At 38.3% G+C, this 27,590-nt stretch overlaps 1 protein-coding gene across 2 annotated transcripts in view; it reads left to right on the forward strand.

Annotated features, from left to right (window-relative positions):
• Positions 1-27,154, forward strand: part of MYLK (myosin light chain kinase) — an 842,949-nt gene extending 815,795 nt beyond the window's left edge. For both annotated transcript variants that reach the window (XM_053698066.1, XM_053698065.1), the window contains 5 exons: positions 7,493-7,645; positions 8,826-8,949; positions 9,240-9,369; positions 13,705-13,836; positions 23,298-27,154. In XM_053698066.1, coding sequence (XP_053554041.1) covers positions 7,493-7,645; positions 8,826-8,949; positions 9,240-9,369; positions 13,705-13,836; positions 23,298-23,572 — 814 coding nt within the window. In that variant the 3' untranslated portion in view covers positions 23,573-27,154. The remainder of the gene's footprint in view (positions 1-7,492; positions 7,646-8,825; positions 8,950-9,239; positions 9,370-13,704; positions 13,837-23,297) is intronic.
• The last annotated feature ends 436 nt before the right edge of the window (positions 27,155-27,590 follow it).

Raw genomic sequence — 27,590 nt, forward strand, 5'->3', positions numbered from 1 at the left:
AACAGTGTAAATTGCCTGTCCCCTCAAAATAACTCAACACACAACTATTAATTCCTAAACAAAAGTGAGTACACCCCTAAGTAAAAATGTCCAAAAATGGGCCCAAAGTGTCAATATTTTGTGTGGGCACCATTATTTTCCAGCACTGCCTTAACCCTCTTGGGCATGGAGTTCACCAGAGCTTCACAGGTTGCCACTGGAGTCCTCTTCCACTCCTCCATGATGGCATCACGGAGCTTGTGGAGGGTTAGAGACCTTGCGCTACCCCACCTTCCATTTGAGGATGCCCCACAGATGCTTAATAAGATTTAGGTCTGGAGACATGCTTGGCCAGTCCATCACCTTTACCCTCAGCTTCTTTAGTAAGGCATTGGTCATCTTGGAGGTGTGTTTGGGGTCATTATCATGTTGGAATACTGCCCTGCGGCCCATTCTTTGAAGGGAGGGGATCATGCTCTGCTTCAGTATGTCACAGTACATGTTGGCATTCATGGTTCCCTCAATGAACTTTAGCTCCCCAGTGCCGGCAGCACTCATGCAGGCCCAGACCATGACACTCACACCACCATGCTTGACTGTAGGCAAGATACACTTGTCTTTGTACTCCTCACCTGATTGCCGCCACACACGCTTGACACCATCTGAACCAAATAAGTTTATCTTGGTCTCATCGGACCACAGGACAGTCTGCTTGTCTTCAGCAAACTGTTTGTGGGCTTTCTTGTGCATCATCTTTAGAAGAGGCTTCCTTCTGGGACGACAGCCATGCAGACCAATTTGATGCAGTGTGCGGCGTATGGTCTGAGCACTGACAGGCTGACCCCCAACCCCTTCAACATCTGCAGCAATGCTGGCAGCACTCATACGTCTATTTCCCAAAGACAACCTCTGTATATGCTGCTGAGCACGTGCACTCAACTTCTTTGGTCAACCATGGCGAGGCCTATTCTGAGTGGAACCTCTCCTGTGAAACCGCTGTATGGTCTTGCATACCGTGCTGCAGCTCAGTTTCAGGGTCTTGGCAATCTTCTAATAGCCTAGGCCATCTTTATGTAGAGCAACAATTCTTTTTTTCAGATTCTCAGAGAGTTTCTTGCCATGAGGTGCCATTTTGAACTTCCAGTGACCAATATGAGAGAGTGTAAGAGCGATAACACCAGGTTTAACACACCTGCTCCCTATTCACACCTGAGACCTTGTAATACTAACGAGTCACATGACACCTGGGAGGGAAAATGGCTAATTGGGCCCAATTTGGACATTTCCACTTAGGGGTGTACTCACTTTTGTTGCCAACGGTTTAGACATTAATGGCTGTGTGTTGAGTTATTTTGAGGGGACAGCACATTTACACTGTTATACAGGCTGTACTCTCACTACTTTAAATTGTAGCAAAGTGTCATTTCTTCAGTGTTGTCACATAAAAATATATAAAACATTAACAAAAATGTGAGGGGTGTACTCACTTTTGTGGGATACTGTATATAAGATAGCTGTACAATTTATTTCCTTAACACTATCGAGCTACATCTCAGGCTACACACATTAACTAATTGAACAAAATCAGAGGGTCACTAGTTGACATTGTAAGTGTGCCCTCATTGTACAAAACTGTACTGAGCTAAGCAAATGGTCAGGACTTTTACCCACCTAATGAATATAGTTGTTGCGGTTTAAAACACTCTATTAAACAATGTATGATCGTATAAATAGAATTGTATAATTAAGAAAACTGCTGTTCACTATAAAAAGTGATGTACTTAAAACCCAGTGTTTAAAATTGATTTATTGGGTTCTTGGCCCCTAATTAGGAAAAAAAAAAAAAGGTTTCCTGAGGGCTTTTATTGCCAGCCAAGATTAAAAAGAATGATTTTGTTTAAACCCATAACACACACAAAATACAGAAGCAAATACAGTCTGTCTACTGAATATGTGCAGCTGTAACTATGGTACTCTGGGTTTCTTTTATTGAGAAAAACAAATATACATTTAAAACATCAGGGGATTCATCCCACAATATTTTGAAATTAAATGGTGCATTTTTGAGCATATTTTATAAAGTTTTCTTCAAAGTGTCATTAAATGTGCTATTCAAAAATGTATTGTTAATTAACTAAGCTGAATCAGTGCTTAACCCCTGAAATCATTGGTTACCCAATTCTCTTTGCATATGTGCAAAAAACACTTCATGCTATATATGTGCATTAGTTTGTGATTGGTTAGCAGGGGTTCTTTTGTTCTGGGGGACAGGGAAATTTGTGGAAAAAAAACATGCTCATTTGACAAAATAAAGCTGCCTTATTCATTGGAATTTTCTTCTCAGATATGGAGGTACATTATTATGCAGCTTATACATTTTGTAAAATGGTGAAGAAAAGGAACCTAAATATATAAATATTTACCTGTTAACATGTGCTGCCCTCTTGTGCTTCGTTGGAGTTGTGTAACAACTTGTCTCATAACGCAATACAATGTATTTGTCTCTGAAAATCAAATATCAATATGGTTTAAAGGGACACTGTACCCAAAAATTTTCTTTCGTGATTCAGATTGAGCATGAAATTTTAAGCAACTTTCTAATTTACTCCTATTACCAAATTGTCTTCATTCTCTTGGTATCTTTATTTGAAATGCAAGAATGTAAGTTTAAATGCCGGACCATTTTTGGGGAACAACCTGGGTTGTCCTTGCTGATTGGTGAGTAAATTCATCCACCAATAAAAAAGTGCTGTCCAGAGAACTGAAACCAAAAAAAAGCTTAGATGCCTTCTTTTTCAAATAATGATAGCAAGAGAACGAAGAAAAATTGATAATAGGAGTAAATTAGAAAGTTGCTTAAAATTTCATGCTCAATCTGAATAATGAAAGAAATTTTTTGGGTACAGTGTCCCTTTAAGCAACTGATTTATATTATCTGTTGTCACACTAGAATGAGCTTTTTATAAGAGGATTAAATTTCCATGCTTTCCTTTCTAGTTTTTTAAAGCTTATTACTAAATAAGGGATATTCAATGCAAATGAAAGTATTTTTTTTCTGTGTAATGAGTACTCTAAAGGTAATAGAAGCATTCTACATCTTTTACTAGATAATGGGTTTGGTTTGCTGAGGATATGTGATCAGAGGTATGACCATGTAATTGGCATGAAGAGTTTTACTATGTGTATAGATGTGATCTGAGATATAACCATGTAACAGTCATAAAGAATTTGCTTGTGTATATGTGTGATCTGAGGTAAGAGCATTTAACTGGCTTCAAGTGTTTGCTGGTTGTACACATGTGATCTGAGGTATGGTCTTGTAACTGACATAACGATTTTGATGGTTTTTGTGATCTGAGGTAAAAACTTGTAACTGACATGAAGGGTGTTTGCAGGGGTATTCATGTGATCTGAAGTATGGTCTTGTAACTGACATAAAGGGTTTGCTGGTTGTACACATGTGATCTGAGGTATTGTCTTGTAACTGACATAAAGGGGTTTCTGGTTGTACACATGTAATCTGAGGTAAGGACTTGTAACTGACATAAAGGGGTTGTTGGTTGTACACATGTAATCTGAGGTAAGGTTTTGTAACTGACATAAAGGGATTTCTAGTTGTACACATGTAATCTAAGGTAAGGTCTTTTAACTGACATAAAGGGGTTTTAGTTGTACACATGTAATCTGAGGTAAGGAATTGTAACTGACATAAAGGGTTAGGGTTTGCTGGTTGTACACATGTTATCTGAGGTAAGGTCTTGTTAGTGACATAAAGGGGTTTCTAGTTGTACACATGTAATCTAAGGTAAGGTCTTGTAACTGACATAAAGGGGTTGCTGGTTGTACACATGTTATCTGAGGTATGGTCTCTTTACTGACATAAAGGGGTTGCTGGTTGTACACGTGATTTGAGGTAAGGACTTCTAACTGACATGAAGGGTGTTTGCAGGGGGTTTGTACACATGTAATCTGAGGTAAGGTTTTGTAACTGACATAAAGGGGTTTCTAGTTGTACACATGTAATCTAAGGTAAGGTCTTGTAACTGACATAAAGGGGTTTCTGGTTGTACACATGTAATCTGAGGTAAGGACTTGTAACTGACATAAAGGGTTTGCTGGTTGTACACATGTAATCTGAGATAAGGACTTGTAACTGACATAAAGGGTTAGGGTTTGCTGGTTGTACACATGTAAACTAAGGTAAGGTCTTGTAACTGACTTAAAGGGGTTTCTGGTTGTACACATGTAATCTGAGGTAAGGACTTGTAACTGACATAAAGGGTTTGCTGGTTGTACACATGTAAACTAAGGTAAGGTCTTGTAACTGACATAAAGGGGTTTCTAGTTGTACACATGTAATCTAAGGTAAGGACTTGTAACTGACATAAAGGGGTTGCTGGCTGTACACATGTGATCTGAGGTAAGGGCTTGTAACTAGCATGAAGGGTGTTTGCCAGCAGTTTGCATGTGGTCTGAGGTAAGGGCTTGTAACTGATATAAAGGGTTTGCTGGTTGTACACATGTGATCTGAGGTAAGGACTTGTAACCGACATAAAGGGGTTTCTAGTTGTACACATGTGATCTGAGGTATTGTCTTGTAACTGACATAAAGGGGTTGCTGGTTGTACACATGTAATCTGAGGTATGGCCTTGTTACTGACATAAAGGGTTTGCTGGTTGTACACATGTGATCTGAGGTATTGTCTTGTAACTGACATAAAGGGGTTGTTGGTTGTACACACGTGATTTGAGGTAAGGACTTGCAACTGACATAAAGGGGTTGCTGGTTGTACACGTGATCTGAGGTAAGGGCTTGTAATGGATATCAAGGGGTTGCTGGCTGTACACATGTGATCTGAGGTAAGGGCTTGTAACTAGCATGAAGGGTGTTTGCCAGCAGTTTGCATGTGGTCTGAGGTAAGGGCTTGTAACCGACATAAAGGGTTTGCTGGTTGTACACATGTGATCTGAGGTAAGGACTTGTTACTGACATAAAGGGTTTGCTGGTTGTACACATGTGATCTGAGGTATGGTCTTGTAACTGACATAAAGGGTTTGTACATTTCAATGCAAATTATTATATAGCTATTATATAGAGCAGTGAGCAAGTGCTGTTAAAGCATGAAACATGTCTGCTGTACAGGACTCCAGCAGTTCTTGTTTACTGTTATGTTTGTGCTAGTGTCTGCTAGTGGTGACTGGCATCTATACGGCTATTTGCTATTTCAACGTTAACTTTGACACTTATTCTGCTTTTATTGGTTTGGATATAATAAAACTTTGGGATTCGTTTTACCCAAGAAGTGCCCGGATATTCTTTGTTTCTCCAAATTATTATATACCTGGCAAAATCTATCCATCTGCTGTCTTGATAGACCATTTGCAGATGGTGCCAGGATTTGTGCTGTGCAATCACTAAACAAATTAATGGCTAGATTACAAGTTGAGCGCTAATTTATCACGCACCCATAAACGGCAAATCAAATCTTTGGTTAATTTTCTAAATGTCCCCCAATTGCCCCCAAATATCAGTGTAGTGTTCTTTATTAAAAAAATAAAAATAGTAGCATCTTTATTTTTTAATAAAGTAACTGCACAAAGCATTTTATAAAGGGTTAAAGTTGACAGTGTGGGGTGTTAGAAAAAAAAACGTCACTGAAAAGTGCCTTCACTTTGTGATCTATAGGAAACTAACTGTGTGTTCTCTATCAATATATGTATATGCTTATATACAGTACATATATGTTTAAAATTGCTGCCCATGTCTGATGGTCAATGGAAGTGTGCTCTCATGAGCTCAATGCTTCAGTGCAATGTGAAAGCAAGGTCGCGTTCGCATTCCACCTAACTTGTAATACCAGCGCACATTTGCATGCGCTGGTATTACTAACTGGTGCGCAAATATCACCCTCGCGAAAGCGATATTTTGTGCTCCACTCGTAATCTGGCCCTATGTCTTTTGAGAACACAAAAATGTCAGCCGTCAAGTTTGCATATAATTTGGCACAGATGTGCTAGTTAACTCAAGAAAATGCCTAGATGTTGATCGGTCCTCTTCAACAAAATCCTTATATACTAATGAGATAATATAGGAAAGAACATGAGACGCAATGGAAACCTGGACATGGATCAGCAAACATTAGCAGCCATATAAACACACTCAGAATGCGGAGACTGTGCCTGGTCGGGTAGGAACATCTCCAGAAAAGGAAGAATCCTACCCCAATGGCCAGGAAAAGCAGCGAGAAATCCCTGATGTATTCAGAGTAATAAATGCAGGCCCTGACTCTATTATTAACAAATTTGCACTATAGGTAAACTAAAATGCTGTAAGTGACTGTAATACAGAAATGAATCCCAACTTCAGTAGTAATACTGTGACATTGCTAATAAAAAAATATGATTTTCATGCTCACACATTGGGCTTCTTTCATTAACTTGCTTAAAAAATACTTGATTTATTTAACAGTTTGGCTAACAAGAAGGTTGCAGATCATTATTATGGAATATGCTGCAATCCATAAATATGACCTTGCAACATGCTATGTTGTTGTTGCCTAATCAGTGGTTAAGCTCATTATATCTATCCCTAACTGGTCACAGCCAATGAGATAATATAAACGTACACAAAAGGCTTTGCAAGCTGTTTGTCCCTAAACTGCAAAATAACACATAATTTGCTAACAAAATAACAGTTTTAAATGCTATCAAATATTTACTTTGTATGTAGATCATTGGTAATGCAGTGCTTGCATGCCTATATATACCACACATGTATAAACATTTATCTGGCTGTTACTTTAAAACCACATGAGAATATTGTTAAATGGATGTGAAATATCTCTGTTTAGTCTTCAGGAAGCATAACTAAATCCTTATTCCTGGGCTTTACTTTGTATTATAACATATACTGTCCCAGCTGTGTTGAGTGATCCTACCACAAAGTTTTTGCTGCACATTGTCAAGCCGTACTTAAAGGGATAGCCTAGTCAAAATTAAAATTTCATGATTCAGATAGAGCATGCAATTTTAATAAACTTTCTAATTTACTCTTATTATATTTTTTTCTTGGTTTATTTGAAAAGGTAAGAATGTAAGCTTGGGAGTCGGACCATTTCAGCACCTGGGTAGCACTTGCTAAATGTAGCCACCAATCAGCAAAGTGCTACCTAGGTGCCGAATCAAAAATTTGGGCTGGTTCCTAAGCTTACATTCTTACTTTTTCAAATAAAGATACCAAGAGAATGAAGAAAAATAGATAATAGGAGTAATTTAGAAAGTTGCTTAAAATTGTATGCTCTATCTGAATTATGAAAATTTTCATTTTGACTAGACTATCCCTTTAAGTGGAATATAGCCTAAAGCTAAAACAACTTTCTCCCAGAATCCTTTACTACGACTTTAATTAGCAAACTGATACATTACCTCTCGCTGATGGCAAATGCTATGCATCTTCTTTTATTATTAACCTTTATTTCAGTGTGGCAATGACATCCACTTTGCTTCCTTTCAGGGTTAGTGGACTTTCCCCCTTTATGGGAGATACTGACAATGAAACCTTGGCCAATGTGACCTCGGCCACATGGGACTTTGATGATGAAGCTTTTGATGAGATATCAGAAGATGCTAAGGACTATATCAGCAGTTTACTGAAGAAGGACATGAAGTAAGCCTGCAGTTTCTGCTCTCATTATTGTAGCTGACTAGAGAAAAAAAACTGTCCAATTCAAATATTTTGTAAGCTTTCTGGTAGCTTTCCAGTTTAATTTTATCCTTTGCAGTGAGTTACTACTTGCAGATTAAATGTTCCTGAGCAAATATAAATGCAGATTAAATGTTCCTGAGCAAATATTATATTTTCACAAGAATTGTGCATGTCTATGGCCTTTGTTATACTGACTGCTTTGTTGTTATCCCAGTCCACTCTTTGGGGCCTATTTATCAAAGGTCTTGCGGACCTGAGCCGACAGTGCTGATCAGGTCCGCCAGACCTCGCTGAATGCGGAGAGCAATACGCTCTCCGTATTCAGCATTGGACCAGCAGCTCACAAGAGCTGCTGGTGCAACGCCGCCCCCTGCAGACTCGCGGCCAATGTGCCGCCAGCAGGGGGGTGTCTATCAACCCGACCGTACTCGATCGGGTTGATTTCCAGCGATTCCTGTCTGCCTCATCAGAGCAGGCAGACAGGGTTATGGAGCAGCGGTCTTTAGACCGCTGCTCTATAACTTGTATTTCTGGCGAGTCTGAAGACTCGCTAGAAACACGGGCCCACAAGCTCCGTTTGGAGCTTGATAAATGGGCCCCTTTGTATTTAACACTTTCATTGCAAGGAGGACACTAAAGAGTTTGTGTCAGAGTAAGGGATGATAAAACAATATAATATGTAAAAGGGACAGTAATAGACAACTTGAGATTGTAATAAAAAAAGGTTTAGTTAAGTGTAGTAAGTAAGTTTGCTTTCATTGTTTATTTTGCCCTCTTGTATGTAATTTAGCTCTGAAAATGATGGATTTTTTACCTCTCAAAACATGAAAGGAACCATGCTCACCTTTCTAGGCTACCCCTGCTACATTTCTAGCCTTGTTGTTTTTAGACTCAAACCTAGATTGGCAACTCCAAAAAAGTGGTAGGTGGTGTTTGGCTATTGATAAACTAATGCAGCAAACAAGAAGTTAATTTTGTTTTAAAAATGTTTAGACCGAGCTGTTATTCTATAGCAACACAACAAAAACAAGAAACAAGGTGCTTACTGTCTTTTTAAATCAAGTATCAGAATGTTTTTTTTTTTATTTTGGAACCTTTTCCAATAGCCCCACCTTGACTTACCTTAACTTAATCTTCACAGGACCCGCTTGAATTGTACTCAGTGTCTGCAACATCAGTGGCTTCTGCAAGACACAAAAACCATGGAGGCCAAAAAACTGTCTAAAGACAGGATGAAGAAATACATGGCACGGAGGAAATGGCAGGTAATGCAGTATTTTCTTGGTCTATCATATCTCATCTTCCCCAGTATTCATCATTCATACAACATTTGGTCATTGTAATCTGCATCTCTTTAGCAAGAGGGAAGTAATTAATTACATTTTCACACTATTTTTATTGTATTAAATAATAACAGACAAGGAATCACAGTATGTTGATCTGTCCAGATTGATTGGTTATATTTGTTTTAATTAATTCCGTGTAAATGAATCATTCCTAGATGTATCACTCATGAGTATACGCTTGGGTTGGCAGACTAAACTTTATTTTTCAGAAAACCGGGCATGCAGTGCGGGCGATAGGACGACTCTCTTCCATGGCCATGATCTCTGGTGCAACTGCAAGAAAGTCTTCTGGAAGTTCCCCAACCAGTCCTTTATCAATAGAGCCAGAAGCTAATGATGGTAAAAATAAGATGATATCTCAGATGTCTAGCTTTATAGAAAGCTGAAGAGCTTAAAGGACCATTAAGTACAGCAGAATTACATAATCCACAAGTGCATATAATGGGGCAAATTTTCAAAATGTATTTCATTTTGCCGGACCCTTGTATTATGCGACAGTCAACCAATCACAGAGTCATATGTAAACTCCTGCACATACTCTGTAGTAACTGGTCCCTCAGAAATGATGCATATGAAAATATTGTGCACAATTTTATAATGGAAGTAAATTTGAATGTCTCTTAAAACTACATGCTCTATCTAAACCATGAAGGTTTAATTTTGATTTTAATGTCCCTTTAAATAATGTTTTCTTGCTCTGTAACAGGATGAGTCTTGTGGAAAAAGGACAAAAATGACTTAGACTTGATGGGATTCAAGAATTGCAGTTTTAATAGTATTTTAATGAACATTTGCTGCTATTGTTTGATTTAATCTTAGTTATGGTAAATCCAAGCGTATAACAAATACTAGGATTTACCATCACTAAAATTCAAGTTGAGTTTAAGTGATGAGATATGTAAAAAAGGGTTCTAAACTCAACCTTTCTGTGCCGTTGCACAGCGCTAAACGCATTGGCTCTGGCCACCCAGGGCAATTTGATCTCTTTAAATGAGGTGACGTTTGCACCTCTGAACCAATAGCGGTGCGTGTCAACTGACAGTGTTCTGTATGCACGCACAGCTATTGGTTTAGAGGTGCAAGCGGCACCTCATTGGTAGAAGAGCGATGTGCCATGGGCGGCCGGAGCCGCAGAGTTTAGTGCTGTGCAACAACACAGAAAGGGTGAGTTTAGCACCCTTTTTTTCATATCTCATCACTTAACCTCCACTTGATTTTTAGTGATGGTAAATCCTAGCATTTGTTGGATTTACCATCACTTTAATCACAGTTTTAATCTTAATGGCAAACTTCTTTCAAATCCAGAGTACATTAAGTATAAAAATGGGACCGATATAAAAGTCAAATTTAAAACGCACACTAGTATTCTGCTTTTAGTAAGTTGTCACCCATTTTTGTTATACTGTGCAGGCAGCTTGCAGAAAGTACAGAAGTTGTATGCATGCTTGTTCCCACATCGTGAATCAGTGGTGACAGAGATCAGGATAAGAGAATGAGCTATCAGGGAGTGTGCTTGTGTGTGACCTACCTGCTTTTGCTTGATGGATTATGTGCCAGAGTTATGATAAAAACTCCTGGGAGCTATACAAATGTGTATTGCAAAACTACTTCTATGCAAGTCCATTTCTTTTTTAGGTATTTATTAAGGGAAAAGTGGTCTAATATCTACATCACATTGATATGATTTTCAATGATCACAGTCCTGGGATTGTAGGAAACAATCTGTTTTATAGAAAAAAAATCAGAAGCATTTAGTTACACATATTGTTTTAAATGAGGGTGACAGATTTATCATTAAAACAGTCAGCCATTTTCTGCCCATTTTTCATGTTCAAAAAAGTAATATTTTCTAATTTGATACTATTTATAGCACTTCCTGTGTGATGAAAGCAGTTATAATAACATATAAATCAGAAGGCCCATATTTGGTCTAAGGTGTTAATTAATCTTGAGTTAAGTACATTTTCTGGGCATTCTTGAATTCCAGTTCTGTGTGTCTAACATTTATCCTGGAAGACTATTCTACATATCCACAGTTATGAATCACGACTCTTTGTTCTTACACTTTGTTTGTTTTTTGGAACACTGTGTTCTCCAGAGAAGTATGAAATTCCTTAATGCACTTGAATATTTCTATCATATCATATTTCTTATACGCAACTTGCTTGGTCTGATTTCCAGCCACCATCGTTCTGTCTTAAAATTCACCAACTTCCAATTTCCTTCTGATCATCTTCTCTTAAATCAACATTTTAATTTTCTTTTTTTTTCCAACTAAAAGAAGGCATTTTTAAAAATGTATTTTTTTTAATGTTCCTGGCCTAAATAAATCAATGATTTCTTATTATACTTGCAGACAAGTACTACCCTCAACCAGTGAAGTAGTAGTGACATCTGTCCTTATCAGCCAGTAATGATTAGTAGGAAGTACAAAACCAATACTGCAGTATTAGTTTCAGTTTAAATTTAAATAGATTTTAAATAACATTTTTGTGCATGATAAATTTTGAGTACAGTGTTGATTTGACATGGACCATCAACACAAACTAATCCCTTTAAAAATTCTACAGAAATCTCAAATTGATAAATTCACGTTTCAAACTCTCTAATACCATCTTCTCTCAGTCATGTCTTCTCATCTCTTGTCCTGAGCTGTCCATCTTCCATTATAACTCCCTAGCTATACTATACTCTTGACAATGTGTCGCCTTCAACTACAGGCTGAGCTATGCGCTCATCCCCAGCCATGGCATACTATGCAGAGATGCTACCTAAAAAATGTTTCCATGATACATAGCTGTATTGGAGAATACACACATTAAGCTTCTTAAGTAAAACTGCTTTCAGTTTTCATGTCATCTCTATCCTCTAATCCTGATTTCTTTCCCACTTTGAATGCTCTCCTCCGCTCACACCCACCTATTACCAACTGCCTCTTACCAACCACTTTTAAAACAAAATACCATTATAAACATGGCTACAAACAACCAAGCTAAATATAAACTTATTGACACCTGTTAAAGAGGATGATGTATAAAACTAACATAATATCATTTCTTAAACACGTATTGCATACATTTATGTAAAAAATATTCCCATCTTGTCCCAATGCAATCTGTCTTTCATCGCCAACATTCCAGAGAATGATGACAAATTACCTATTTAAAGGTAATTTATCCTGCCTTATCTGCGTCAACTCCAGCACTCCATTAGCATTTGTGACACTCTCATGATTCTCTACCTACCTATCTTTCCGTACCTTTAATGTTTCCTTTTCTGCACATCTTCTGCCAATTTAAGACTACCCCCTGGGTGTCTCAACACTCAGTTCTAGGTCCCCTTCCTTTTCACTCTTTACATAATCTCCATGATCCTTCATCAAATGATTTGCGTTTTAGCATCACCTGTACACAGATAACACCCTCTGTCAATCTCAACCAGATATATCCTCTTCTACAATTACTTTTCTTACCAGCTTCTGTTAAGTATCTCATGCTCAATGTCCTTTCATTATCTAAGGATCTGTGAAACTCCTTAGGACAACCATATACAAATGTACAATTACTGCTGTGTATTTATGCCCATGCCTAGTACATTGGCAGCAGCTTATCCCCATGCTGATGTGCTGTCCTTCACTAGCCTTTGGCAGTCCTTGCTGTGCTTTCTCTTTTGACTTCCTGCTACTTACCCATATTTCTGATCAGGAAGGAAGTGATGGGAGGAACTGCAAACACGAGACAAGTTTGTCTTACAGAGGAGGAAGATTAATTCCCTGGTTTACTCCCCTCTAGTTACTCATGGGCCATATAATATTTTGTCCCCTTTTCAGACCACATGCTGCTCTGCCCCACACCCGAATAGGCCACATGTAGCCCCCATTATAGCCAGCACAAGCCACACAACATTTACAATGTCTTAAACATTAGCTATACGCTGCTCAGTTTCCACATGACACTTGAGTTGTATAACTTTCTTTTTCATGTAAACACTATGTAACACTATCCTATATAATAAAAGGCCAAGTGTGTTTGTCTGAAGCTGTCATGCGCAGTAGAGACAGCACAAGGACAAACACACCTGGCCTTTGAGTCCCTAGCTGAAGATCTGCGTCAGAAGTGGGCGTGACCAGGGGCATGGCCGACGTGAAGGGGCGTGCCTGGGTGTGAATGGCCGTGAAGGGGAGAGCTCAAAAGAGATGGGGAGAGAGAGAGCTCAAAAGAGAGGGGGAGAGAGAGCACAAAAGAGAGGGGGGGAGAGAGAGAGCACAAAAGAGAGGGGGAGAGAGAGAGAGTGCAAAAGAGAGGGGGGAGAGAGAGAGCTCAAAAGAGAGGGGGGAGAGAAAAAGCTCAAAAGAGGGGGAGAGAGAGAGAGAGAGAGAGCAAAAGAGAGGGGGAGGGAGAGAGCGCAAGGGGTGGAACCGCTGTACTGCAAAAAATGGCCCGTGTGAAAGGGCTTTAGGACTAGTTACTCATAAACAAATTATCACTAAAAGCAGTTGATTTAAATGGAATGCAGGGACACATGTTGCAATTAATTTTATGTTACTTTTAGCTTTATTATGATGATGTTACCATAAGAGAGTCTTTATTAGCTGCTTTAAGATGTTTCTTAATATCTTATACCTCCTACTCATTGCGCTCACTTGAGTAATTTTGCTTTGTCTCTGTTCTGCAGAAGATAATAATCAGGCCTTCCTGGAATCTGTGTCAGAGGAGAAGCCCCCCATAAAACCATGTTTTACCAAGACTATTCTGGATATTGAAGTTGTAGAAGGAAGTGCAGCTAGATTTGACTGCAGGATTGAAGGTAATTAGTTGCCAGTTGTGTGAACCTATATGAATAAGTGCTTAACTGTGCTTGTGTAATCATGTGCATGTTTAGGTATTTGTATATGTATCTATATATAAACCCCAGAAAGTTGCAGTTTGTAATTGCATCATATTTACTGAGCTAGTTTTTTTTCTTCTCCTTTGTGTATATACAAATACCCTACATACCTTTAAAGAATATAAAATATAATGTGCATCTCCAAAAATGGAAGCTGACTCAATCAGATGTAATTGGTTCTATAACATGGATTGGTATAAGATCATAATAAAGAACTGAATTTAACAACAACACGTCTATATATGTACAGTATATTTGTATGTACATTTATATATATTTATCTTGTTCTGTCAGAAACTCTCATCCATGGTGAGTTGTTGCACTCTTTACAGTGTATTATTAGAATTAAATGCTTGAAACACCACCTTTCCTGCATTGACATTGTACTCCAATCTCATGTTTATTTCTTAGCTACTGGGATGTGAATTATTATATATAACAAATGTTACATCCATGGCTGACTTTTAAGTTCTCACCTGTACACAATGGAACCAAGAGGACCCCTGGTTTCAGCTGCCTCTTAATGAAAATCCAAATACCACTATATCACTATGGATTTTATTTATATATATATATATATATATATATATATATATATATATAATTTATAACTTTTTTGCAAGCATCCATCCACCCCCTTTACAGTAATTTATTGCAGTGACGGGCCAATGAGATGCTGTAAAGCCCTCTGTATTGCCTATAATGCAAATATACTTCCCATTTCATCACTGAAGAAAAAACTTGGAAGTGGGAAGACAGGCTGCTTGTCAAATGGTATGAATTCTATATTATAAAAGTACATTTTGATGTTGATTATTACAAAAAATCCTGCATATTACATACCTCCCGACATTTAATACTGGGTATCATGGATTCAGGAGCTTGATGGGGCCTATTACCATTTTGTTGGTGGAGCGATAATGGGAGGGGTAGGATCATGGATGGTTAGTGGGTAGGTTTGTGGGAGAGTCTGTGTGGACAGTTGCTGTGTCTTGGCAGTTTGTGGGCTTGCCTAGGTGCTCCATAGCTGTAGCCAAGGGAAATTCTGCAAATAGGGACATTTGGCTGTCTCAGAGGAACAGTGGGACAGAGCTCAGAATCAGGGACTGTCCCTCTCAAATAGAGACAGTTGGGAGGTCTGCGATATACAATATCTGTGCATGCATAGATATATATGCATAGCTTCACTAATACATTCCTTACATATCACTTTAAAGGGACAGTATAGACTAATTTTCAAATAACTGCATGTCATAGACACTATTATAAAGAAGAATATGCACAGATTCTGATCTAAACTTACTTACAAGCTCCCAGTTTAGCACTTAGGATAAGGCTAGGCTGGGACACCCATTGGAAGTGGCTGAGAAAGCAGGAAGAGCTCCCCCTCCCCTGAATAGGAAAAGCCACATTACAAAAACAGAAGCAAGTAGGAATCTGTAGACTTCAGTCTACATCTGATACTTTGGGGCTTGCATAGAGTATTAATGGGAACAGAGCTTAAAGGGACATTGTACAACTTCTCATTTAGCCATATGCGAAAATGCTCAACAAATCAATAAACATTTAACTCAAGTTTTCAGTAGCTTCTAATCCCAACTAAAGATCAAAGTTTATGTATGTTGTGTTAACATTATAATGGATAAAGCTGCCCTGCTAGCACATCCTAAGTAAGTGAACAGCGCTCTCTCCTGTAAGGCTTGTGCACACATTTCTTTTTTCTACAAGCGCACATGTGCTTTTGAAGTGTGCAGAACTTGAGGTTTAGGTCACCAGATGCATCACAATAACTCTTCCGGGACGAGTACAAAATGTAACTGGGCAACTAGGGCACAGCAAAGTTTTTTTTTATATATACTTAAGCATTTCATTAACATTAATTTACCCACATGCAGGCTTTAACCTTTTACTGTGCACAAGCTTCTGTAGAGAGAGAGGAGGCTGGGGTGGATCCAACAGGGCAGCCATTCAGAATGTAGGAGCTTCATTGCCCCATAGCCAACTCTGCTGTTCTTTATGCATATATTAATAAGTAGCAGCATGTCAGTGCACAGGAGGGGCGCTATCTCTGGACCTCAGCTCTGACTGCAGCGGTCATCACTAGGTATGTTAAGGAAGGTTTGTGTGTCAAGTGGACTACATTTTCCTCAATCTCAGTCCTCAAGAGTTTGGATAAATGTAACTTTGCTTCATAATAGAATCCCTGAGCAACGGTTATTTCCTTACTACTACTTAGACTTGATTAAAATGTCTCTTAGCCAACCATAAATACTTTGTTTTGAGTGATATACTATATTTGGCTTATTTTTTCTGTAAATCCCCAATGGTGAGCTTGTGAGTTTTTCTCCTTTCTCAGCTTCATGATTTTGATGATTAGTCATGTATTTTTCTCATAAACTAAAAAAATAACAACCCATTACACCTAGTTGTGAATTTGCTGTGATTTGTGTGCTAGTGATTTTAAATTTCTTGGTATGTGATCTGAATCAGCAAGATCTTTTTTGTGAAATGGGAGTTATACGTTGAATCTGAGGTAAGATTTGTGTATTTGCATTGATAAAGAGGTCAGTTAGGCTTAGAAACGTTTGTTGTTTTTAAATATGGCTATTAAATGCTAAGTTTTATTACACATGACCAATGAGTGCTGACTTCTGTACTACTATATATATATATATATATATATATACACACATAATTCTTTACAGAAAGGGCGATTCATTCATGGAATAAACTCCCACAAGAGGTAGTAATGACAGACACTGTGGGGGACTTTAAGAATGGCTGGGATAAGCATAAGGCTATCCTACAAACTAGATAAAGAATATGTAGGTTGTGGATAATTTGATGACCAATTGATTATTTGCAAATGACCCTTTGATACACTGATACTTTTTTATATATGTAAACAGAGAGCAGTACCATACTGTAAGAACAATTTTGTATGTGGTGGTGTGACTAAGATTTATAGTTACTGACTGATAAGAAATTGATATATATACTTCATGGAGTCGATTAATCATCACTACCATCTAAATATAGGTGGGCTATAAAATAATTAATAGTTACTTACCAATGGACGTCTTGAAGGTATCGATATTCAATATATGAGGGAGTGTTAAGTAACTTTTCATATTTATAGTGGAGGTATACTCCTATGTATTCAGCGGTAGCAGAAATATACCACATAAAAACTGTCACTTTTGCACGTGTATGCCCTAAGCCCGTGGCCCATGTTCCCTTGTTTGTATCCTTCCTGTACTTCTGTGATGTTGCCAAAGGGTAGTAAAGAGAGTTAACCCTTTGATCAGATAACAGGAAGGAATTATATGTATTCACCTTGTTTCCCTTTTCTTCAAGGAATTTTAATATGGTTATCAATAAAGTTTAATTTTATAATGTGTATTTCTTTAAATTCTCCACAACCTACATAGTGTTTATATAATACTGTACTCAATTCAGCACATTGGAGGCATTTGTCCCTGAATTTTGTTAATATCCTACAAACTAGATAAGATAATTAACACTTGCTGGGCCTATGGCTCTTATCTGCCGTCATTATCTATGTTTCTATATATATATAGTATATATTTATTTTTATCTCACTGAGTTTTATAAATAGATTTTGCATATTGGTCAAAGCACAACCAGTGTTTCTGTCTTTTTATGTCTATATATGATGTGCATAATTAAGGACAATGCAGACGTTGTAAATGGATATTAAACAGTATGAGATTGTAATATGAAATGTTTAATTATGTATAGTTAAAAACCTTTCTTTCCTAAGATATGATGAGTCCACAGCTTCATCAATTACTGTTGGGAATATCAATCCTGGCCAGCAGGAGGAAGCAAAGAGCACCACAGCCAAGCTGTTAAGTATCACTCCCCTTCCCACAAACCCCAGTCATTCTCTTTGCCTTCAGTGCATGGAGGAGGTGAAGTTTTGGTGTCTGAAGAAAATTGGATTTATTTCACTTCATTCAAGATTTTATTATTTTGAAAGCCAAAGTAGGTTTGCTCTGATCTTTCCTCTCAAGATTGGGTATACCCATACTCCACGTTAGTCTCATCAGTAGGGCAGTGGTGGCTTTTAAGCAGTTAGGAACTTGTGAAGTGGGCTTTGCTGCGTTTTTCTAACATCTTGCTGCCCTGGTATAGAAAGCCAGAGTAGGGTTACTCTGTCCTTTCTTTTTTCAGAGGTCTCTGTAAGGAGTGGCTTCCTTTCTCACGCCGGGTGAACCGTCTGACTGCCGGACAGCTAGATTGCAGGTAAGTGCATTTTAGATCTTCTGGTAGGAGGCTAGCACTTTAAGGTTTGCACATTAAAGGGACACATAGATCCTCAGTAGGATTGACACTATGGCAGTATGCAGGCACGCCGTATGTATGTGAGAAGGAAGTGTCATTTTTTTTTTATCACCCATTGTGTGGGTGATAAAATATGGGACCTTTAGTCATGTTACTACAACACAAACATCCTAGACAGGGATAACAACCCTCATTTTTAGAGGTAATATATATCCGGGGGCTAGTTTTAACTCTAGGGCCCACATCTGCTTTTATCAATTTCTTTTGGATATTCATACCTTTTTTAAAGGCTGGCATCGGATGAACTTGGAATTCTGCTATATTCGGATTACATCTAGCTAACACATCCCAGTGTTTCTTAATAATTCTCTGAATCTCAGAGCTCTGTCTCTCTCTGTGCTTATGTCAGGCATATTTGGGCGTGCTAAAAAATAGATGACGGTCATCTAAGTCCCTTTTCTTCTGGTGGGGAAGCAGCCTCAGGCCTGACAGTGTTATTGCTACAATTAGCAATAGTCAGACAATTATGCCTTTTGATTTTTAAGAATGCTTGGATGCAGATTTTTCAGCAGGCTAGATGTAAGCAGGATGTTTTTTGCACACAACGGCTGGAGTACATTTCAAGATTAAAATGTTAATTTCTCCATCACAATTTAATATTTGAAGGTTTATTAAATGTTGCTTTACATTGAATAAGATTGTCCAACTATGCAATATTTAGCTAGATCGCTTGAATGAAGAGATAGAGTGTTGTCTCTGAGCCCAATGTCTCCCAGGATGATGCTGTTTAGGCAATGCCACAGCTTTCTCCTCTAATGTCCCAAGCCTCAATGGCATCACATGCAGTGCCATGCGATTCCTCTCAGTCTCCTGGAGGGGTGCTTTTGCTTATAGATTTTGTGATACAGCGATCTTCTTCTGTGGTATCTGTGGCATTATCTTATGTTCCTATGTTAAAGGGAACATGCAAGAGGAAAATTAGAGATTCACATAGTAAGGTTTCTGTTCCACCTTACTACACAGGTTGCCCTCAATCCTCCTCAATCCTGATGAGGAGGATATGCCGGTAGACTCTGAGGGTGAAATTTCAGATGCGGACAGTATAATTCCTTCATCTGATGCTGAAGTAGTATTCTTCAGATTTAAGCTTGAACACCTTCAGTTTTGTTAAGGGAGGTTTTTGCTTATTTGGGGCGACTCCGATATGCCTGTCGTTATCAACCCTGAGAATCTAGTAAACTTTATATATTATTATTATTATTTATTTATTTATAAAGCACCAACAGATTCCGCAGCGCTGCCCATGGGTACAAGGATAAAAGTACAACAGAGAAACAATACAATAAGAGACAAAATTTTACAGACAAATACAGGGGGAATTGAGGGCCATGTTCCTGTGGGAACTTAAATACTAGGATTCTTCTGTGGAAGGTTTTCCTGTCCCAGTCCATGCTAGGAGTGACTAGGAGTGGCACACGGTACCTAAACTAGTAGGGTCCATTTCTTCTTTGACTGAGAAAGCTATGATCCCTAGAGAGGATAGCTACTCTTTTCAGGATCAATGGACTAAGCTGGAGGCTTACATGGAACAAGTGCGGCATCCTATTGGTGCAACGATTTGTCTGATTCCATTTTGATAGGGACTCCTTTGGAGGAGATCCAGAACAGAATTAGGGCTTTTAAACTAGCCAATTCTTATTTTTCTGATGCTACCATGCCAGTCTTTCAGCTGGTTTGCCAAGATATCTAGCTTCAATGTGCTAGCCCACGGGGCGTTGCAACTATATGTCTTGGTCAGTGAATTTTTCCCCTGAGTCCAAGCTTCTGGCGCTTCCTTCCAAGAGTAATACCTTGTTAGGTCCTGATTGTCAAGATAAGATGAAAGACCTGAAGGAGTTGCCTCCAATCCGGGTTCGGACCAAGTGGGGGTTGATTCTCTCATGTTTGTCTTCAAACATGGATACGAGATGTCCCAGATAGGCTGCGGTCATAGTATTTCAGGGTTATTAAAAAGACTTGATGCCTTTCCTTCCAGAGGCAGGTTACTTCTCTCTCATTTATCTGCAGATCAGATAAAAAGAGAGGCATTCTCAAAATTTGTACAGGATCTTTCCTCCCTGGGACTTATAGTTCCAGTCCCAGTACAGGAACAGGGTCTAGGTGTCTATTCCAATCGATTCGTGGTTCCCAAAAAAGAGGGAATTTTCTGACCTATTCTAAACCTGAAGTGTCTAACAAGTTTCTCAGAGTACCGTCCGTCAAGAGGGAAATATAGCTCAGTCGACACACCGTGGTGGTTTTTTCAGAAACATCTGTTTCAGGGAACATAAATCCGGAGACCTTCCTGGGTGATTGTGACCACGGATACCAGCCTGCTGGGCTGGGGAGCAGTCTGGGACTCTTACAGGTGCAGGGATTCTGAATTTGGGAGGAGTCTGCTCTTCCCATAAACATCTTGGAGTTTGGAGCAATTTACAATACTCTGATGGCTTGGCCTCAACTGTACTTTGCCCAGTTTATCAGGTTCCAGTCGGACAACGGAACCTCAGTGGCTTACATCAACCACCAGGGAGGAATTCGGAGTTCCTTAGCCATTAAGGAGGTGGCTCGAATTATTCAGTGTGTGAAAGCTCACAATGGCTGTCTATCTGTCATCCTCATTCCAGGAGTAGACAACTGGGAGGAGGATTTTCTGAGCAGACAGATTTTTTTCCCCGGGGATTGGAAACTCCACCCAGAAGTATTCTCCAGCTTAACCCTCAAATGGGGTTGCCGGAGCTGGATCTGATGGAGTCTTGGCAGCATACCACGTTTTCAAGGTAGGGTTCAAGATCAAGGGATCCATAGGCCGCTCTGATAGGGGCTCTGGCGGTCCCTTGGGATTTCAGGCTGGGTTACAGGTTTCCTTCGTTTGCTCTCCTTCCATGAGTCATTTCTCGTATCACACAGGAGAGAGCGTAGGTGTGTCTAATAGCCCATACATGGCCTCACAGGATATGGTATGCAGACCTAGTGGAGATGTTGCCTCTCCCACCTTGAAAACTGTCTCTGAGGAAGGACCTTCTGATCGGGGTGCCTTCTTTTATCCAAATCTCGTTTCTCTTAAGGTGACTGCTTGGAGTTTGAACGCTTAGTCCTGTCTAAGCATGGTTTTTCCTAGTCGGTCATTGAGACCGTGATTCAGGCTCACAAGCCTGTTACTAGAAATATTTACCATAAACTATGGCACAAATATCTTTCTTGGTGTGAATCCAAGGGCTACTCTTGGAGTAGGGTCAGGATTCCTAAGATTTTGTCCTTTCTCCAGGAAGGTCTAGAGAAGGGTTTGTCAACCAGTACCCTGTTGGGTCAGATTTCTGCACTACCTTTTTGGCTTCTTAAGCGTCTGGCGGACGTGCCAGATGTGCAATCTTTTTGTCAGGCCTTGGTCAGAATCAGGCCTGTGTTTAGGTCTGTTACTCCTCCTTTGAGCCTTAACCTTGTTCTCAAGGTGTTTGCAGCTGGCTTCTTTTGAGCCATTGCATTCTATAGATATTAGATTGTTACCTTGGAAGGTTTTGTTTCTTGTTGCTATCTTTTCTGCTCGGAGACTCTCAGAACTCTCAGCTTGCAGTGTGATTCGCCTTATTTTATCTTTCATGCCGATAAGGCGGTTCTTCGTACTAAGTTAGGTTTCCTTCCTAAAAGTGATTTCGTACAGAAATATTAATCAGGAAATTGTTGTTCCTTCTCTATATCCTAGTTCTTCTTTTCATAAGGAATGTTTGTTGCACAACTTGGATGTTGTGCGTGCTTTTTATTTTCAGGCGTCTAGGATTTTCGCCAGTCTTCTGCCCTGTTTGTTTGTTTCTCTGGGAAACGTGAGGGTGAGAAAGCTTCTGTTACTTCTCTTTCCCTCTGGTTGAGAAGTTTAATTTGTTTTGCTTATGAGACTGCTGGTCAGCAACCTCCTGAGAGAATTACGGCTCATTCCACTAGAGCTGTTTCTTCTCCTTGGGGTTTCAAAAATGAAGCTTCTGTAGAACAAATGTGCAGGGCTGCAACTTGGTCTTCTCTGCATACTTTTTCCAAATTTGATACTTTTGTCTCGACTGAGGCTTCTTTTTGGAGAAAGGTTCTTCAAGTGTTGGTGCCTTCTGTTTAGGTCTGCATGTCTTATCCTCCCTATTCATCTGTGTCCTCTAGCTTGGGTATTGATTCCCAACAGTAATTGATTAAGCCGTGGACTCACCATATCTTAGGAAAGAAAACAAGATGTATGCTTACCTGATAAATCTATTTCTTTCCGGATATGGTGAGTCCAAGGCCCCACCCTTTATTTTAAGACAGTTATTTTTTGACTGAACCTCAGGCACTTCTACACCTTGTGTTTCTCCTTTTTTTTCTCCATTTCCCTTCGGTCGAATGACTGGGGTTTGTGGGAAGGGGAGTGATACTTAACAGCTTGGCTGTGGTGCTCTTTGCCTCTTTGTGGACTCACCATATTCAGAAAGAAATAGATTTATCAAGTAAGGATAAATCTTTTTTTCCTGCAACATTTTGAGTTAAAGTAAGGGGAGCTGCCATGGTTAATATTTTTTTTAATTTTTTTTTTAATCCTCCTTATCTATCTCTCCTGCTGAGGACAATTAGAGACAGATATTAAACAGGCAATAAAACTGTGTAATTATCTACAAGTGTTTTCACACAGGCTTGTTTGCACACTCTTTTTTATTGCCTGTTTTATATCTGTTTCTAATTGTCCTAAGCCGAAGAGATAGATGAGGGGGAAACTGAAGTTTAAAAATGGTGGCAGTGTGGCACTCATTACTTTTTAAAAACCAAAGTACTTTATAGAAATAAACCTTTACACTTATATCTTCTACATTGAAACAACTAATATAATTGTAGAAAATGCATCTACATACTAATCTCAGGCTAAAGTTTGCTTTGAATACATCATTATGCCTAGCACTGTTTAATATCCCTTTTATTATCCGATTGTTTAAACAATATTTAGGGAAAAAAAATATTTTTATATATGTGAGACTTGTTTGTGATCCACTAACTTCTGCCCTTGCACAATCCTGCAGGTCATCCTGATCCAGAAGTCATTTGGTACAAAGATGACCAACCCATCAAGGAGTCTCGCCACTTTCAAATAGATTATGATGAGGATGGTAACTGCTCCCTTACAATCTCCGAGGTCTGTGGGGATGACGATGCCAAATACAAATGCAAAGCTATCAACAGCCAAGGAGAAGTGGCCTGCACTGCAGAGCTCATTGTGGAAGTGATGGCGCCAGAGGAGGGAGAAGAAGAGGAGGAGGAGGAGGAAGAGGAGGAGGAAGAAGAGGAAGAGGAGTGAACTTGAATTTAGCATCAAATATCTGTCAGTAAAAAATCAAGGGGACTTTCCCTTTTGCCCCAGATAGATAGAAATTCAGAGAACCCCAAGAAGAAAATATATACATATATTTATATTTATCACCATTTGGATCTTTTGTCCTCCACCTGATTAGATAAGAAATGTTCCTTCTTTCTAAGGATATTTACACAGCTCTGTCACTCAAATAGACTATCTGTCCACAGCAGGACACCCTCACAGGGAAAAAAAAGCTTGTATCTGTGTGACTTTAAAGTGGAATTAAGTAAAATAAGAAGAGCAGCATAAGATATGACTTCTCTGTACTACCTGCATAAGGGCACCAAGTTCTATTCCTGGGAAACTGATGGGATAAAAGGGAGATGAGTGCAAGTATTTAAATAATATTGCATGTTTGGGAGCCGGTTATAATTAATATGCTGTAGTGTGAAGCACAGCTGAGTATTATGAAGCCTGTCTGTTACAGTATATGCTCCATGCCTTGGTGCTTTATAAAGGGGCCTCAGGAATGAGTGTTTGAAATAAAAAAACAAAGATACATTCAACCAGTTTATTATCCTGGAATTACCAGGACTGAGGCTAGTATTACATATATACCCTGACCCAGAAACACAGGATTTAATTAGATTGATCTCAAACATTTTTATTAAACAAAGGAAGATCATATGTTACGGAGTACAAAGACCAATTCAAAGCAATTAAAAAGAAAAGATATACTTTTTAATAGAAGGATAGCGAATACAGTTTGCTACTATCTAGTATTGTTATTACTATCAGCTCATTGGATAACATTATTGAATAATAAAGGGAAAGTAACAGTAATCTTATGGATCTTAAACCATTTGACATAAAAGTTCACCCTGGAAGCAAAATATTAACACAATTTGATTGTTCATAGATGTGCTGCTTCTTGGCATCTGTTGTCTTGGGCTCATAGCTAGGTTTTGATGCCCTGCTTTATATAAAAGCTCAGCCGCAGGCCACATTTAAACCCGAAGAAGGACATAGCAATTAACAGTATGGTATTTACTTTCCAGCATAGTCTGAGGCTTTTCTGCAGTTAAGGTGCAGTTAACAGCATTGTCATTGACAACGTTTAATAAGTTGTGCAATAATACATTTTTTACAAAGGCTGAAATATTGCTCATGACAGTAGCACCGAGGAGCCAGTCTCTATATGAGGAGCACTGCATTGGATTTAAATGACCTGATCTACAAATGTACCCACGAGTTTAGGTAATATAAATGTGCCCAACATTTAAGATCAGGGGTCACAATAAACATAAAAAAAATATTATTCACAGAACTTGTAAATAAATATTATACCAAAAATATACTACGATATAATTCTACATTAAAATAGCAATAACTTTATTAAAAGCAAAAGACAAGTGCCACAAACCTACATATTAATACAGATGAAAAAACATAGACATAGAGAATTAGGCAGTTACAAAGAAGATGTACAGTCTGTGTGTTCTAAGTTGGCAATTGGTGATGGATAGATTAAAACAATACTGTGGCCCCACGGCCAAGGCTTTAGGCTTGACAACTGTTTAAGTTAATGCAGCTGAATCATTGCACCATACATCCTAATGCTAGTTTGTGCTTCATGGTTAATGACATTTATTTTACACTGTCCAGAGAACCCATCCCTGTGCTGCTGGTATGAGAAGATGAGTCAGCATAATTATATCATTATGATGAGGGGAATCCAAAAGAGGGGTTTAAAACATCTGTGGAGTCGCAGAAATCTGAATCTCTGTTCATTTAGGGCTCAGTTTTTCTGGGTGCTGGGTTTCATGCTGAGAGCATAAATATTTCTGTAGTTCTTCCAAGCCTGTTGCCCAGTATGCATTATGTCTTTGCCACAAAAGGATTTATCATATGTTTGTTCTCCTAAATTTGGCAAAATTAGTACCCAGACCTTGCTTTATTTAATGACATATCCCAAATATATTATCCAGTTCCATGAGCCATCAGATCATTGTGTGTCTGTGTGCCTCACCGTGTATCTGTGTGCCTCACTGTCTGTGGGTGTGTAATTCCTGACACAACTATTTTGTAAACACAATCAGTGTGGTTACACGTTTAATGTTCCTTAACCCTATCAATGCTAGAAAGGCTTTCAGCACTTTATCTGGTGATGAGCTAAAAGCCCTGCTATTACTGGACAAGAGCAGAAGAAAAAAAAATGCTGTCCTTGATCCACTTCTAAGGAAGTATAACATCATTATTTATTTGTATTGCCTTCATTTCACTATTAACTTTGTTCTTGAGATCCAAGGAGTCACTTTGTTTTGTATTTTTACCAGATGCCACAGTTGGCAAACTGCTTACCATTCTTGTAGTAAAGAGATTTTTTTTAAAAAATACCACATTTATTTTGAAAAATTGAAAATGACTGTGCAATATCACTATATCTGCTTCATATGTTCTGTTGAAGAATTTGTGTGTTTTTAATTATAAATTTACTTTTAGTTATATCAAACATGTTACTTGAGTGAACATAAATTTGTCCAAGTAAAGAATATTTGGGATTTGCATGACGTTGAAGTAGAAAAATATGAATAAAGAATTCAGTTTCCACATTTTTCCAAAGCATGTACATATTAGTAAAAATTCTAAAATGCACCATTTGTGCAGAGAATAAAAAATGTCTTGCTTAAAAGATTATGTAAAAATCCAAATTTTCTTTTCAACAAACATTTAAAAACCTATTTTTTTAAGTTACACAAATATATATTTTATGTGAATAATTATTATTCTGAAGACTACAGGTCTTGCTTGTTATGATTATTATTAGAAACATTGATTTTGAAAGCAAGAAAGAACTAGAAAGTTCATTGAGTCTGCCCATGTTTACTTTTGAAGAGGAAGTTTAATGCATATATCTGGTGTTCTTCATGTCCCATCTTACAGTATTATCTTCCAAGACCTAGCTGTATTCATTATTCTAAAACCAAAGGCTAAAATAAAATGGTACTGGTCTTTTTGGTTTAGACAAAATGTAATTATGTTGTGAAAACTTACTATGTTTGGAGTGCTAGATTGTTCCTCAAAATAAACCATCCTTAACTAAAAACACCATTTTTAAACCTACTAAATTTTAAATCACTATTTGAAGTTTAGACTTTCCATGTTCAATTTGTACTGGCTGGTTCTGATTGTGTTTTATGTTAAGCTGTTCTACATAAATAATAAATGTTCACTTCACTCTTGGCTACCAAAGATTTACTGGGACGATTGACTGAATGTCATGTCATTTGGTCCCTCAAATGGTTTATGGGAGTTTGTTGCCTTTTGTGCTGTCAAAATGCCTCATTTCTGTGCACATGATTACCACTGCTCTTCATAAAGAACTTGTTTTCTGTACAAAGCTTTTCTCACTAGATATAAATGTGCTTGGCTAAAATATGTGTTTACTTTTTTGTTATTGTATTTTAATTAAAATACACTTTTTTTGCCAATTTATAAAACTGTTGGAATTTGATGAGCTGAGATAACTACATCTGTAGTAACTCAAATGATAAATAAAGAGTACCACAAAGCATGCTTTATTTACATGCTGATCTCATGTTTTCTGTTCAGAACTATCATTTTTTTTTATTATTGGTGTGTGCACAAAATACCAAATACAGGCTACATATTTCAAAACAAACGAAAAATAAATCAAAACCTATACACTATCAGTTTGTGTTGTGTGTGTACACTGGCATACAAATATCAAATACTGGGCCATATTACAAGTGGAGCGCTAAAGCTAGCACAGGACACAATAAGCAGTATCGCTGGACTGTGCTAATATTAGTGCGCAACTTGATATTAAGTCCATGGTAAATCAGATATAGCAAAGAAAGTTTTGCGTGGCTGACATTGCTCTAGTGCATCCATTACTTTCGATGGCTATTGTGGCTGTGCTAAATAGTGTTGAAAGTTATGTGTTGCTTTTAAGCAAAAGCCCAAATAGAGCTAGAACGATTAGCACACCCTGAGACCT

Source organism: Bombina bombina, chromosome 1, assembly GCF_027579735.1.
Source record: "Bombina bombina isolate aBomBom1 chromosome 1, aBomBom1.pri, whole genome shotgun sequence".
NCBI lineage: Eukaryota > Metazoa > Chordata > Amphibia > Anura > Bombinatoridae > Bombina > Bombina bombina.